The sequence below is a fragment of the Ambystoma mexicanum genome, chromosome 1p (genome assembly GCF_040938575.1).
Source record: "Ambystoma mexicanum isolate Mex_15411 chromosome 1p, UKY_AmexF1_1, whole genome shotgun sequence".
Classification (NCBI taxonomy): domain Eukaryota; kingdom Metazoa; phylum Chordata; class Amphibia; order Caudata; family Ambystomatidae; genus Ambystoma; species Ambystoma mexicanum.
Window position 1 is genome coordinate 182,410,517 of NC_090921.1, and position 16,782 is coordinate 182,427,298.

A 16,782-nucleotide genomic window follows, 5' to 3' on the forward strand; every position below is an offset into this window, starting at 1 on the left:
TACGATCTGTGAGGAGGTAATGTGTTGGCCTGTTCCTTTTGGAAGACGTCCTGAAAGTCTTGGTATTCCGGAGGTAGTTGCATGGAGGCAGAGGTTACAGATGCTAGATTAATCTTCAGGTTTTCTGGGTAGCAGGTTTGTGTACAATCCGGGAAGGTTATTCTCTTAGCTCGCCAATCAATTTGAGGATTATGTGTCTCTAACCAAGGGATTCCAAGAATAACCTGAAACTGTGGAGCCTTGATTACATCAAACACAACACCCTCCCGATGGCCGTCGGGACCAATAAGAGTCACCTCAGTAGTGGAATGTGTTACCGGTCCAGAGGCAATTTCAGTTCCATCGACTGTGGTGATGACATCTTTGCTGGTTTGAGGACGGAGAGGGAGGTTAATCCTAGAGACCAATTCACGATCCACATAGTTTCCAATAGCCCCACTATCGATGTATGCCTTTGTTGCATGCAACCGCTTAGACTGTTCTGGATCTACGAGAACCATTGGCACAATGAAATGCGAGGTCTAAGAGTTAGTTTTCAAGCTCGGCAAGGGGCCCCCTACACTTGTCGGGCGGAGTCGTTTCCCGAAACAGAGTCTTCATGGTTTTTATCAGCGGCACCTACTGCCTTTCGGGGCGGTTTTGCCGGGCAATCTCGTAGAAAGTGTCCAGAATTCCCACAGTAAAGACATAATTTTAACTGCCGCCTCCTTTCACGTTCCTTTTGAGTTAAGGGTCCTTTAACCCCTCCAATTTGCATAGGCTCAGAGACATCAACTCCCTTGGGATTAGCATTGGTCTTGACCAACACCCGGGTCTCAAACCTGGACCGATCTGCTTTTCTGTTTTGAAGTCTGTGATCCAATTGGACCACTAAGTCTATATACTCTGTGCATTCTTGGGGCGGATTTACAACTTGGGCCAAGACATCTTTAAGTTCTCCGCGTAGGCCTCGATAAAACAACGTGACTCTTTTATCCTCTGGCCATCCCGTTTCCACAATTAGTCTATTAAAGGTTGCAATATAGGATAGGAGGTCCTGATTGCCCTGTCGCAGGGATAGAAGTTCGTCATCCAGAGCCTGCCCCTGAGAGTGTCGAGCAAATAACCTTTCCATGCTTGCTTGAAACCTTTGAAAATCACGGAGAATCTGGTCATCTTGAGTAACCAGTGGAACTGACCAATCGGCAGCGCAGCCGCAGAGATATGACAATACAAAGGCTACCTTGGTCTGATCATTAGGGAAGGCCCCAGGTCTGCATAGGAAGTGCAAACGACACTGATTCATGAATACGGCGAATCTTTTGGGGTCCCCAGCAAAGCGTTTGGGTGGGGCCAGCGGCATGTTTCCAGGTAGATTAATCTGCACAGGGTTACTGTAAACCACAGGAGCAGGTTTCCCTCCGGAACCGGGTAGAGGAGTTTGCCCAGCTTGACCTTGCAAAAGCTGTCTGGCCAGGTCATCAGTTCTTTCCTTTGTTATTATTAATTCCCTCCTGAGGGCATTAGTCTCTTGACGAGCGGCATGTACTTCGGCCTGTAATTCCCCCAGTAATTGGGCCAACTGATCAGTCTCATAACTTTCCATAGCGCCTGGGTGGGAATTTGTAGGAAGGCTTCGCATTCTGTAATACTCACCTGACTCCCATGGAGGCGCTGGCCTGGTTTGCGCTGCTGTGACCTCTTCTAAGGTGATGCGCAGGGTTCGGAAGACGGACTGGACCGGGCCCCAAATCTGGCTTGTCTGGCTCGCAGAAGTATCCTTCTTTAGGCGAAAATAGGGGATTAACTGTCTGCGGGGTAATGCAATCAGCCTCCCACTTTCCCCTATCACCCTCCTCGAAACCCTTCTGTGATTCCTCGTAGCGTCTCACCTTAGGGTCTGGAAGGACGAGCTCTCCATCCTGCTTCTGATGCAGGGGCGCGTTGGTATCCAGTTACTTCACTGGATTTTCGGATTGGTGAGAACCAAATTTGCTTGGCTTCCAGGTAAGTTTTTTGATAAGAGGTTCCCCTTGTGTCCATGCATTAATGTACTAGTGCCTTTTTCCCCATAGGAGCCGGGGTACAGAATGCCGGGGAACAGGCACCGACCCGAGATGAGAGGTGAAATCCTTGTAGAAATCAGGTAAGTCTTTAATGAGCGTTTTTTGGTAATGTCTTTTCATTCGCTCATTAACGCTGATGTCTCTTTTTCCCCTTAGGGGCCCGGGTCCGGAAATGCCAGGATGCGGCGCGGAACCGAAATGAAGAGGGAATGAATCAACAGGTAAGTCTTAACATGGAGATTTAGCTTTCCTTATTCCCTTCTCTCTCTCACCTTTTGTTCTGGTCTTTTTCTCCCTAGGCGCTGGGGCGTGACTGCGAATCCGGATGATCGCTGCTGAACATGGAGGCGCCCAGTAAAGGTGAGTGGAATGCGGCGCTGCAGCGATCGACGCGATGAGCTTTTAAATAAAAGTCTTCCTTTTCAGGATTGTCGGCAATATGTCTCTGGGATGCGGATTTAGCAGGTAAGGACTTTTCCTTCTTCTGTTCTCTTCTTCTCTTTCTTTGCAGGTGATCCAGGATGCTGGCAGGCGTGGCAGAAGTCAGGATGCAGGAGCAGACACGGTGAGCGTCCAGCTGCTAGATGCAGAACAACGCGAAGCACGTGTGGCTGTTCGGGTGGGGTTTAAATAGCCTTGGAAGAAGTTCCAGGTATGTATCCTTCCTCCAATCAGGTATGTATCCTTCCCCGACCACGCCCGGATGGTAAATTAGTCCCACAGGTAAAGTAGTTCCTTTCAGGCCTCAAGGAGGCCGGGATCGTGCAGCATGGTCTGCATCAGGTAAGTGCACCCAAGCACATCCATAATGAGCCTGGCGCCTATGGCGCCAGGGCTGATGTCTTTTATGAGCCTGGCGCCATAGGCGCCAGGACACTGTCCAAAGGGCCCCTATATGGGGTTGCTGGGTCCTTCCTTGGGGACTGGATGTCCACTTTCGGGGACGCAGGGCTTGAACCGGCTCCCCGGAAGCGGGCATCATGACAGAGTGGTGTCGTTGGGAAAAGTGTTGCAAGGTTCGGGTCAAGAGATAACATTCCCCAATTCCTCTTAAGTATTTTTTTCACTTGACTACTCTGTTGTGAATAGGTGGTAACATATACTAATTCTGTACCTGATTTCTTAGTGCTTGGTTTTAATGCTGTTTCTCTCATCATTCTCTTGACAGCATCTGCCTTTGATTGTAATTTTTGAGAATCATATCCTCTTGCCAGAAATTTCTTGGTAAGATCCACTGATTTCCTTTCAAATTCTTCCTCTTCCGAAATAATTCGCCTATATCTGAGAAGTTGGCTCAATGGAATGCTCTCAATGGTGTTCTTAGGGTGAAAGCTTGATGCCAGTAGTATACTGTTCCTGTCGGTACTTTTTGTGTATACTGTGGTTTCTAGGCGATTCTCTTTGTAATACACAAGAACATCAAGGAATTCTAGTTGTTTCTTACTTGATTTGTGTGTGAATTTAATCCTTGGTGATAACGTATTCATCCAGTCAAAAAAATGATTTAATTCTTCGCTTGTACCTCTCCATATACCAAAGAGGTAATTGATGTATCTCACAAAGAATTATAGTTTGCCATTCCATAGGGTACTGTTAAGGATTTGGGTTTCTTCTATGTATGCCATATAAATGTTTGCGTAACTTGGGGCCATGGCGGCCCCCATTGACGTCCCAGATGTTTGTAGGAAGTAGCGATCTTCAAATTTAAAGAAATTATTGTTCAGGATAATCTTCAGAAGTTTCAAAACAAAAACTTTGTCTGATTGTACTTTTTGTTTGGTATTCAAAAGCATCCATTTCACTGCATCTAGACCACTCTGATGTGTGATGTTAGTATATAAACTTGCCACATCCATAGTAAACAAGATATCAGTTTCTTCAATGAAAGTGGAGGCACTGAGTTTCCTCAGGAAGTCGTTTGTGTCTTTAATATAGGTAGTGATCGTCGGCACCAATGTTTGTAAGGTCTTATCCACATACTGTGCTAGAGGTTCAAGTAAACTATTGGAGGCAGCTATGATTGGTCTTCCAGGGGGATTATGTAAGTCCTTATGAATTTTTGGAAGAATGTACATTACTGGCATGATGTGGTGTGTATTGGTAAGGAAAGCTTTTGTCTTATGAGTGATAAGTTCATCCGTCTCTGCCTGATCCAATGTGGCTTTGATAAGTTCTCTGACTTGTACAGTAGGATCATTGTAGATTTCCAAATAGGTATCCTGATCAGATAGCTGTCTTTCTATTTCAGATTTGTACTTTTCTGTATCCCAGATCACGAGAGCCCTCCCCCCCTTATCTGCAGGTTTAATGATTATTTCTGGGTTATTCCATAATCTATTCAAGACTTGTTTTTCTCTATTAGTCAAGTTCCCTCGAGATCGATTCTGGAATTTCAGTTTCTTCATATCGTTGAGTACAGATTTCTGAAAGGCGTCCATTATGTTGTTCTGAATGGGCGGCATGAATACGCTTTTTGGTTTCATTTCAAGATATTCTGATTCAGATCTTACATCCGTTAGGTCTATTGACTCAAAGAACAATTTCAACTTCATCTTCCTTGTTAATTTGAAAAATGAAACTTTTCCTTCAATAGAGATCTATTGTAGTGAGGTACAAAGGATATTCCTTTTTGCAAAGTGGCTTTTTCAAATTTACTCAAGTTGTACTTTGAAATGTTGACTACTAAGTCTTCTTTATCGGTTGACTTACTTTCCTTGGTGGGTTTTTTCTTTTTCCCTCGTCTGCACAGACCCGGTCTAAAAAAGAATAACTAATAGATTCACTTTAATGTATCTGTCTAGAAGTGCTGGGTCTTTGTTCCAAGCTCTTAGGTTCTTCACTCCTTTCTGGTTGATTTTTAGCAGGTCCTTCTGTATTCTCTGCCTCTGTATTTGATGCATCTGATGTTGTTGGAGGAGGGGAAGGAGTTTTTCTTCCTCTGTTATAAGGTTGTCTGGAGTTCGTCGATTGGTCTTTCAAATGGTAATATTCTTTCCAGGTGTAAACAATATCTAATTTGTAATCAAGAGTGTCACGTCTAAACTTTCTTATTTTTTTAGATTCAATCTCACTCTTGTAGTCCTCCAACTTTGTATTAACCTCTTCAAGTAGTTGTACGAACTCTTCTTTAGTAATGAATGCTGAAATTGCCTTCTTGGTATTCTCTATATCTGCTTCCAATATAGATAAGGATTTAGATAGCTCCTCTATCGTTAGTATAATAAGGTCAAGGGAGTATTTATTTAATATCAACCTCCACTTTTTCATGAATTCTGGATTTTCTTTACAGAGTGTAGGCTCTAGATCAATCCGTAGCCCCCTTGGGATGCGTAGCTTTAAGTAACAGGCAGGCCCTTTATGAAATTGTAAATTAACAAAAAGCGTATTCTGTGTTGGATACATTTAGATCAGTAATAAAGGTCTTTGTATAATACACATAACCACTAGGCTTCTACTAAAACAGAGCGAATTGAAATATCTACTGAGGGTTGAGTCACGTTACATATTTCGAAGATACGTCACGTGACCACGACACACTCACTACGTGTTTACAATGTAGGAAACACCATCTTGGGTGAGTACTAAGATGCTCATCCAAGATGGAGGGTGACCAAATAGAAATGGTAGGGTATCGCGCTATACAGGCCAGCGCAGATTAGAGAGTGAACAACAATAATTACGTTCGTTCGCAGCTCCCACCACTTGGTTACAATAGCGAGGTGACTTTCGCACAGCGGTTCCATCTAACAGGCTGTCCGCCCACGGAAGAAGTAGGAGAACGCTACCGTGATTCCCGCACATCAGCCGGTTGCATTTTATGCTCCGCGCAGCATGCGGTGTGCCCGCGTAAGGTATGTTTACCAAATTTTTTTTCTAAAGTAATTCACACAGCTGTAGTCTAGCGGGACCATAATTTTGGTCTTTATTACTTATAATAGGGGCTGTCTTACAACGAAGGAGCCCATTAAAACAGTATTTCTGCCGATACGAACTACAGTGCAACAGTGAGAGCTACTTGACCAACTCAAAAGGAGATCATTATTACGTCTTTGCAAGGAACTACATTCCCACAGGTATGCCTACTTACTCTTCTCAAGTCACTAGAGACATATAGACTGCCAATCTTAAGCACACTAATGGTGATTCGGGTATCTCATTACAGACAGGGCGGCCCAAGGGAATTTGCAGATACCATTTTTTCGGAGCAGATAAAAAGAACGCTTAAAGTGAGTATATTTGTAACAGTAGAACGAGTCACTCAAATCTAAGTTACTTGGAGTTTGGAGGGGGACCCAGCGCATATTGTTGCGCCTGCTCCCACACAAACTCCAATGATGATTGTACTAAGGAATACTATCAAAAGTAGTAATATAGTGATGTCTTCTCACAGGGTCCTTTTGAGAAGAAGGAGACTACCCACAAGACCTTCACAGTGGCAGATTTTGCCAAAAAGCTCGCTCCCAGTAAAGGCTGACGTACAGAGCAGCATTTCTTTGATTTGTTCATGACTGTTAATGAATATGTAAAAAAAAAATTGCCAAAAAATACTTTTGTGTTAAGGTTTGTGATACAATATACCCCATTGAATGACTCAACTTTGGATATTCCTTTACCTGAAGAAGGGCTAGATTGGCCCGAAACGCGTAGTAGATAGACAGATAGGTATAGAACAACACTACCTGTTTGTTATCCTGGAGAGCCATACATATATACACATACAAAAAGAGTTGTGAAATGATGTAACCTGTTATCAGGAATGGCACTCTATTAAGAGTGGCACAGGACACCCAGAAAGGGTTTGGGTGGTTGTGCCAAATAAAGTGGACAGATAAGAACACACACAGCGGAAAGGAAAGAGAACGAAGAGTAAGCAAGAGTAGCAAGGGAAAAGATACAGAATGAATACCCTCTTGGGGTGTATGCAGATATAGGAAAAAGAGTATTCCACGAACCTTGGAAATACTCTAGCCTTCTGCACAGTTTGCTATCACAGAGGCCCACGCTGTTTGCTCATGACTTGGAACAGCAGCTATGGGTGTCTGTAATGTAGAAACAAGACAAGGGATGGGGCAGAGGTTGACTGATGGGAACCAACAGACAAGCTCTGTACAAAAGGGTCTACAAACAGTACAAGAGAAGATACTACAGACACATCCAGGAAAGGAGGTGATAGCAAACTAGCAGAAGGAAATGAAGGTAAAGTCGTGTAACAGGATAGGATAGCAGAGGACAGTAAGGAACAAGGTTGAGAGCTCAGAGGAGCAGGAAAGCAATGAGTAAGCCCACAGGAGTAGGACTGTAAGGTAGAAAGCCCAGAGGAAAAGGGCTTAGGGCAGCAGAGTAAAGCAGACTGCACGGCAAGGATCCCGTAAGGGCCGGGCAGTAAGGAGTGAACCCTGAGGGACAGGGCCGCTGAACTTAGAAGGTAGCAGAGGACTGTAGAGGGCTGCTAGGCCGAGAACCCAGCGGAAAAGGTAGGTAGTAGGCAGCGGAGCGTGATAAGCTGCAAAGTAGGAAGGCCCAGAGGACAAGGGCTGTAGGTGGCCAGAGTGAGGTAGGCTGCAGAGCAGGGAGCCCAGAGGACAAGGGCTAAGGCAGCCGGAGTGAGGCAGGCTGCAGAGCAGGGAGTCCAGAAGACAAGGGCTGAAGGTAGCCGGAGTGAGGCAGGCTGCAGAGCAGGGAGCCCAGAGGACAAGGGCTGAGGCTGGAAAGCAGCAGAGCGTGATCAGCTGCAATGTAGAGAGCCCGCAGGGCAAGGGCGGAGGCTGGAAGGCAGCAGAGCGTGATCGGCTGCAATGTGGAGAGCCCGGCAGGGCAAGGGCGGAGGCTGGAAGGCAGCAGAGCGTGATCGGCTGCAAATGTGGAGAGCCCGGTAGGGCAAGGGCAGAGGCTGGAAGGCAGCAGAGCGTGATCGGCTGCAATGTGGGAGCCCGGCAAGGCAAGGGCAGAGGCTGGAAGGCAGCAGAGCGTGATCGGCTGCAATGTGGAGAGCCCGGCAGGGCAAGGGCGGAGGCTGGAAGGCAGCAGAGCGTGATCGGCTGCAATGTGGAGAGCTCGGCAGGGCAAGGGCGGAGGCTGGAAGGCAGCAGAGCGTGATCAGCTGCAGTGTGGAGAGCCCAGAGGAGCAGGGCTGTGAGGCAGGGAGCCTGGAAGGCTATGGCTGGAGGCAGCAGGGTGGAGCAAGCAACAAGGCAGGGTCCAAGCAGGAGTGAAGGTAAACAGCATACAAGATCCGTAGGAAGACGCGAAAGGTGGAGGAAGGACTCTCAGATGCAAGAGGCTGAGCCACTGCAGGCAGCAGCCTTTATACTGCCTAGCCCAGCACAGGGGCAGGCTAATTGGTTGCACCTGGCTAAGCACACCTGCAGGCAATCGGCCAGCTCCCTTTCTGTTCCTGGGCTGGTGGAAGCAGGGCAAGTCCCTAGGGCTTCTGGGGGGTGTAGTTCCTTTGATAACCAATAGGAACAGCCAGGAATCGATGCTTGTAGCCAGGTGCATTATGGTACGCGTAGTTTGTTGGAAATAATAATAAAGCACCAAAGTCTCGCAAATGGGAAATAAAGTTCCCAAAGTAAATATAGATGGATCCAAGAGTCTGTTGTAAATAAATGATAAACATATAGTCCAAATTGAGTGTAAATGGATGCGCCCATGGCGCAGGCATGACACCTGTACATTTGTGAATATACATTTTTATGTTCTGAATTTTTTTCAAGAAGAATGTATGAAATGTCTATGTAAGTATTCCCAGAGCTGTGAAATCCTAAATATATGTTATTTGTTTTATTTTTTTGTTGAAATTAAAAGTGTCTGGAAAACAGACTGATACTTACCCTGAAATGACAGGACGGCTTGATTATCTATTAAGCATTGAATGACTGAGGAGTATTTTTTCTTGAACATTGCTTATTGCATATTTGACTAACTAAAATATTGAACTGTTTAGTTTTTGTGTGTGCCCCTAGTTATACCCTGTTATTTCAGGGCATCTCTTTTTGCACATTTTCTATGGCCTGGTAGCACAGACCCACTAGGGAGCACCTGGAATTTGTTAAAATCATTGGTACATTTGTTAAAATTAGCTTTTTATTTTTGGTTTACAAGGTGTGCACCTCTACCTTTAGCCTGATCCGTGATGCCCAGGTTGTCAAGTTGTTGAATTATCAGGATGGGGTGGTTGACCGATTCAAAAGCAGAGGAAAGATCAAGGAGGATGAGGACAGAAGGAATGCTGGAATCAAGGTTAGAGAGCAGAACTTCATGGGTGTTCAGGAGAGCAGTTTCGGTGCCTCTGACAGCTCTGAAGCCAGACTGGTGGCCATCGAGACAACCAACAGATTCAGTGTGGAGAGTAAACTGGGAGATGGCCAGCTTTTCCAAGACTTTTCCCAGGAAAGGGGTGATGGAGATTGGGCGATAATTTGCCGGGCAGGTAGGATCGGCAGACAGCTTCTTGTGGAGTGGGTGCACAAGGGAGTGCTTAAGAGGAGAGGGGAATGTTGCAGTGGTGAAAGAGTGATTGCAGAAATTGGCTAATGCTGGAGCGAGGGTGTCAATATGGTTGTTGATGGTTCTGGAGGAGCACAGGAGCACCTGTTTGGACGACACTTTCATAGATCAGACTTGTCTAGAAACCTTGTCAGGTGTTGTCAGCGAGAAAGAGGAGAAAGGAGGAGAGGTAGCGATGGCCAAAGGGGGGCAGAGAGATGAAGAGGAGATAGAGGACAGCATGTCCTGAGTTTTAGCAGAGAAGTGAAAGGCGAGAGCCATGCAGATAGTCTGGGAGGGAACAGGAGAGGTAGAGACTGCAACAGGATTGACCAGTTCCTTGCAGATTTTAAAGAGTTCGGCCGTGTTGGTAGAGGTCGCAGAGACGCGGGCTTGAATGTGTGCTCTCTTCCTGATGAGTGTTATTGCTTCAACTGGCATTTTGGTGCAACCAGTCTTGGTATGTCAAAATGTGGCCTGGCGTGCTTTACTGTAATGCTATTATGTGTCTACACTAGTCTACATTGTGCAGCCAGTTGGACAGGTCTTCAATGTGGCATGGCATATTTAACAGCAAATTATTAACGCTCCTGTGCACTGTTGGTGACTTGCATGTATTGGATTGGTGTTACCGTATAAACCAATTTTTCTCAGAAAGTGTGCTGTATATTGCATTAAAACACATACTGATATCTTTCTCCTAGTGCAGTGTCCAGCATACCCCTTCAGCAGCACGTTTGTGCGTATTGCGCAAATGTGAACATCTAGGCCTGTTCCGAGTGTGGCACGATCCGTGATTTGTTGCTGAGTTGGCGGGGGGCCCCCTCAGCATGGCTCACAGGGGGGCCCCCACATTCTGTTTTACGCCACTGTTTCTACCCTACCCCCATTTACCCACACTACCCCTACCCTCTCTAACACCAACCACTCACCCAACCCCTCTCTATCTACACCCACCACACTACCACTCTCTCTACCCCATCCACCCCCACCCCACTATCTCTACCCCCACCCAACTCTAAAACCCAACTCTCTCTACCCCCACCGACCCTCCCAACTCTCTCTAATCTCAACCACCCTCCCAACTCGCTCTACCCCAACCACCCAACCCTCACCACACCCACCAACTCAGACTACCCCCTCTCTGTATCCAAACTCAGGATTGGTCTAATAATATTGTAAATCTGCACAGTTATGTCTCTCTGAGACATTTACAATTGGGGCATATGTGCAGAGGGACTCTTTCCCCCTATTTGGTAAGGTTCCCATCTAACAAAATTAGAAATGTATTTATTTGTTTCAGATGGAACCAAATCCTGACTCGGAAAGTACTGCATATAAGTATGGTATCTACTACCAAGGTTCATTGTAGGTTTGTCACTAGGAAGATAGGGTTCAAAGATTGAGGGGCACCTATTGGTGGAATGTCCACAATTGAGATCTGGGAGGTATCTGCATTTTCAGAGACATTTTGATGTATGTAAAAGTATTGACCAGGTTTGCTTTTGAGAAAAATGTCTTCTTGGTTTGAAAACATCAATTGTGATCGCAGTGGTCAACATTTTGCACAGTCTAAAGCTGAATGAGACTTAGTCCTTTGGATGTAAATTGAATTAACTATTTTTATGAAATTAAGGGAAAGCAATGATTTTATGAATTTGTACTTCTAGAAATGAAATTTGTGATTTCACCGTTTTTTTTCTCTTTTCCTTTATATTAATTATATTGTATTGAATTGTATTGTTAAGGTTGCATTTATTTTTAACCAATAAACAATACAAAAATAAAAACATAAAAGTATCACCACCCACCCCATCGCCTGCCTACCCCATCCAAACGCCATACCCCCCCCTCCCTACCACCACCCGTCCTCACCCCTCTGTTCCTACTCAATCCTACCCCCTTATCCCTTTACCCCCACCATGCACCCTACTCCCATTTCTCTAGTCCTACCCACCCTACAACCGTTATTCCAACTACCCAACCACACCGCACCCTCTATTCCCCAACCCACCTCACCCCTTCCCTAGCCCCTCTCATCCTTCCTCACACTCCTTCTATATTTCTTACCCTCTCGCTCTCACCCTTTCTCTTATTTCCTTTTGCTCATCATCTATGGCACACTCTATCAATGGAGTCCTCCCTTGCTCTGTTCCCCTTATCATTCTATTGCATGCCTTCACCCCTTGTAGCATCTTCCTTTACAGCTTTGCACTCTCCCCCTTTCACCCTGGTGCCTATAAATGCAAAATGCAAAGAGCAGCAGTAAACAACAAAACTGTTGCCATTGCCAATGCTTGTTCAACTTTTTTCAAAAGTCTTATTGAGACTTACCTAGCGTTGAAGACTTTTTTTTGATGGACTAATTTCTTGAAAATAAGTCTGTCTTTGGTGGGAGCTTTTTTAAGCCAAATTTGTACATGTCCCTTTTTGGCAATCCGCAGCCCATATTTTGCCTTTTATTATCAACATTCATATCTTCTTTTTTTGTGTCTATAGTTCCCAAGATCTATTACGTTCTTGGAGAGCAAAAAAGGAAACCTGCAACGATTATTCTGCCTCTTGAGTGGAGGAAGTGGTACAGTGGCAGATAGATAGCTCCAGAGAATTGCAGGTTTTCTGCAGAGTGTTGTCAATGGGGTGGTACTTTGTGAGGCAGAAGTCTTCCTTGTTATGCACTCTACCTAGAAAGCATGTAGTTGTCATGGGGGATGTTCTCAGGAAGGGGAGATCATAGTATCGGGGTCCTGCACTACCCTGCTGACATGATACATTTATTATGTTTTGTGGTTGGAGGCATCCCTGCCTGTGGGTCCAGCTCAGACTGGTCATGCACTTACCTGTAAACAGCAAAGGTGTGGTAATCGTTGAGGTTGTTGATTCTCTCATCTAGCTTCTGACTTCGTTTGCTCTTTTCAATGCTGAGGTTGAAAAGATCAATGTATGAATCCAGTGAAAACTGGTACATGGGGTCAATCCGGCCCATATCGTTCAGGACAAAGAAGAGGATGGACGCCCTCTGGGCACAGGATCTGTAAGCCTGGAGAAGAGAGATATAGCATACTGTTAAGGAAGACACGATCACAGAGAGTGGGCTACATCCTAAGGCTCATCCAAATACGTCCAGCCCCCCCAATGTACATTTCTCCATGCTAATCTATGAACTTTGAAAGCAGACACAATTGCTCTCCAAAGGTAAATATATAGTTCCAGTGGGAGTCAAAAAGGCCAGTATCAAGAATGTTCTCTACGTATTTTTATATTTCTATAAATACATACTACTCCTGACCAAGAAACGCTTTGGCATGGCCTACAGTGATATGATATCAGTTACACATGGCTAATAGCTTGCGGCAGGTCAGCAAATTCTGGGACTGTATGATAAGGCTCTGAGCAAGGAGCAACTTTGTCACACTGGAGAATGAGCAATCCTGGATGTGGAAACCTCTTCCTAGAACAGCAGTAACAACAGGTTATTTGAAGGCACCATCATTGGTTTGTTTCTTCAAGTTTTTATACGCTTGCTATGCTTTTTAAAAAGGGAATTTTCCAGCGTTGCGCTACAATGTCCAAAACTGATATTTCCACTGGGAAGAAAGTCGATGTTTTAGAAACGGGCAAAGCCTATTACACCCAAAGCCCTACCCATGACGCCCCTGAACATCCTGCTTAGTGGAACCAATCCATCCCCTTACTCAAGTGATGTAGCATCCATATGAATCAGCCCCTTAGCAGCAGCATCATGCCAAGGAGAGGCAGCTGAAGGAAGGTCAGGATTGCCATCCATGGATATCCCCCCCCTTATTCAGGTTTATGGTGCACCTGTTGCTAATGAGAGAAATAAATCCACTGTTTGCTCCAGTAAAGGTTCCTATATGCTGGGAATTACTTCTACGGGACCGACATGAGAGTTTCCCACACCGGTCATTGTCAATGCATGTGACGTTTGCTTTGTGTGCAGCCGAAAAGGGCTCTGTGAACCGGAAACATGCCAATGACATATAACAAGTTACTCCTTGATTTAAAGGGCTTATAAAAGATTAGTAAAGCTCAGAATTATCAAAAAGATAAGTGTGTGAGGAAAAGCCCCAGACACCTTCTAAGAACAACCATACCTATTAAAAACTTTGTTGGGTAAAACAAGCAAATGCACCAAACACTCAAATTGGAGATGGATGGTAAGAACAGTTTCTCAGCCCCATTGGTATGTAGAAAAACAGGAACAGGCAGCTGGGCTGCTCGCAGTGTTGAAATAGAAATGGTACTCTAAGGTGTTCTGGGCTGCGCGCAGTGCTGATATAGAAAGGGTACTTTAGGGTGTTTTCGGGCTGCTCACAATGTTGACATAGAAAGGATACTCTAGGGTGCAAGGTGGGATGTTTGCAGTGTTGATATAGAAAGGGTACTCTAGGGTGCTCTGTGCTGCTCGCAGTGTTTATATAGAAAGGGTACTCTAGGGTGCTCTGAGCTGCTTGCAGTGTTTATATAGAAAGGGTACTCTAGGCTGCTCTGGACTGCTCCCAGTGTTGATATAGAAAGGGTGCTCTGGGTTGCTCTCAACATTGCTATATAAAAGGTACTCTAGGACGAAAGGAGGGATGCTCACAGTGTTGATATAAAAAAGGGTTCTCTAGGGTGCTCTGGGCAGCTCACAGTGTTGATATAGAAAGGATGCTCTAGGGTGCTAGGTGGGATGTTTGCAGTGTTAATATAGAAAGGGTACTCTAGGGTGCTCTGGGCTGCTTGCAGCATTGCTATAGAAAGGGCACTCTAGGGTGCTAGTTGGGATGCTTGCATCGTTGATATAGAAAGGGTACTTTGAGGGTGCAGAAGTAAGACTGACACAGAAGGGTCATCCTGGTTGGTATAAACTTTTATTCAAGTGAGAAAATGAAAAGAAAACCCAATAATGCCCTATCTCTAAGAGGAGTTTCCCAGTCTCAACTGAAATACTAATGTCACAGTCCGGATGTCAAAAGTAAAGTTCCACAGACCTATGTCAGAATCCTATCTTTGTCCCTCACACTTTATGGTAAACAAAATCAAAAGGATATCTTCCTGATCCAGAGTAATGGCTCCCTTTCCCTGGACAAGAGATAGTTATTTGTTTGAAAGTTCTTAAAGTTCTGTTTTCACAGGTGGGGGAATGCCTCCCTTTCCCAGCCTTCCTAAGGCTTCTGGTAAAGTTTCGCAAATGTTGGGGGAATGTCTCCCTTCCCCAGCCTTCCTCGGGTGCTGCGACGAAGAAAAGTGGTTTGGTTGCTCCTCCAAACTCCAAACTGAGGTGGGTCCATGACCCTGGTTGGCAGACCGGGTTCTCTTCTCTACCAGGCACTGCGACGAAGGGGAGTGGTTTGGATGGTTCTGCCAAACTGTCATGGGTCCTTGACCCTGGTTGGCAGATCTGGTTCTCTTCTCTACCAGGCACTGCGACGAATAATAGTGGTGTGGATGCTTCTCCATAATGTAATGGGTCCCTGACCCTGGTTGGTAGACCTAGTCCCTTTCTTCACCAGGTACAAAGTCTCAAACACAGACTTGTTTCAAAAAAAGGTAGCAGGCGCTCCTCTACAGAAAGAACATGGCATGATAACCTGTTCTGAGATGAGAGTTTGCAGCACATGCTTTTTGCTCTCTGTACCTTTCACAGATGGGAAATATCCATTTGCATATCAGTCTTTGTCCCGCCCACATGGGCAGTCCAGCACCGAAATGCTATGGCAATTCCTCTCTGAACAAGAGTGCCAACAGCAACCCCAAACACGTGTTTCAGCCTTGTTGGTCCTCATCAGTGAGGTGAAGCTGCGCCTCTCTGAGCACAGTGAGCAGGGAGTCCACGTCTGGTTGCCCCCAGGTAACTCAGGGTGACCAACCCCAAATTCCTTACAAATATTTCAAAAAAAGGTAGCAGGCGCTCCTCTCCAGAAAGAACATGGCATGATAACCTGTTCTGAGATGAGAGTTTGCAGCACACGCTTTTTGCTCACTGTACCTTTCACAGATGGGAACACAGACTTGTTTTACTTTCCTGCCAAGTTCTGTGATCATATATCTTACTTTCTCAGTCTTATTCTCAAATGCAGACTTGGTTTACTCCCCTGCCAAGTACTGCGTTCAAAGGAATTACTCTTCCAGCTTTCTTCACACCCTCGTCTGATATTTGACAGCCCTGGTTTACCTTCTCTCAAAGGACTGTCATGAAGAAGATTGGGTAACCGTATTACGTGCTATGTCCTACTATAAGGGTTCCAGACCCTATTCTCTTTGTTATAGTGTCTTAATGATATTCTTGTTTTGTTCCATAGGGGTTATTCTGTTTTCTCTATTTTACATGAAGTGTTGTCTTTAGGGTTCCTTGTACCCTCTGGGGACCCCTCAACCATAGGCTCAGCCACCCAAATACCTTTAGGGTCTTGGCTGCATCCCTCCGGCGGTTGCAAGCTTCCTAGTGTCTCTTTCTTGCTTGCCAGTGCTCTGTGGCCCTGTCCAGCGTGCTGCAGTGGCTCCGCTGCTTCTGACCCTATTCAGCGCGCATCTCTCTCTGCCAGACTGTGTGGACCTGGACACTGTGTTCCTCGCCTTCCGGCGTTCCGGTCTCCCCGGTGGGTCTCCACAGCGAGCATCTGCCACACTCTTGGTTCTCCAAAGGAGGATGTGCCCTACGGGGGGAGTCCGTTGTCAGTTTTTATGCCGTTATCCAGTAAGGTCTGTGGTTGGAAACTAGACCGTTCATGCAGATTTCTCTGATGGATCCTTGAGGATCCACACCTCTTCCTCGTCACAGTTCCTTGGCTTAGAACTTCATGATAGGTACCTGCATTCTTCCTCGTCTCAATCCTTTCTACTTCTTGCATCTTATAGTTGATGGGATAGGAGGGTAGGGGTGGAGCGAGTGGAGGTGAAAGAGAGGTGTAGGTGTTAGGCGGATACCGTGCTCTCCCACAATAGTCGTTGCTGGTTCCATAAGGGGATTCCCCTCCCATGAGATCCACCCACTGAGTACCACCCCCAAGGGGACTATCGGGTAGTGGCCTCACCTCCCTAGCCTCATGTGAAGGAAGCAATGACGACATCCTGGTATTCGTCAGAGTGCTCTAAGGTGCTCTGGGCTGCTTGCGGCATTGATACAGAAAGGATACTCTAGGATGCGCCAATATGCTCAGAGTGTAGATATAGAAAGGGCACTCTAGGGTGCTCTGGGCTGTTTACAGTTTTGATATAGAAAGGTTACTCTAGGGAGCGAGGTGGG

The 16,782-nt window shown here is 45.8% G+C and overlaps 1 protein-coding gene across 1 annotated transcript in view; it reads right to left on the reverse strand.

The window, feature by feature from the left end:
- The window catches only part of DNAH2 (dynein axonemal heavy chain 2), a 3,498,763-nt gene that overhangs the window by 431,184 nt on the left and 3,050,797 nt on the right, over nt 1–16,782 (reverse strand). Inside the window, exon 74 of the mRNA XM_069646273.1 lies at nt 12,374–12,573. Coding sequence (XP_069502374.1) covers nt 12,374–12,573 — 200 coding nt within the window. The remainder of the gene's footprint in view (nt 1–12,373; nt 12,574–16,782) is intronic.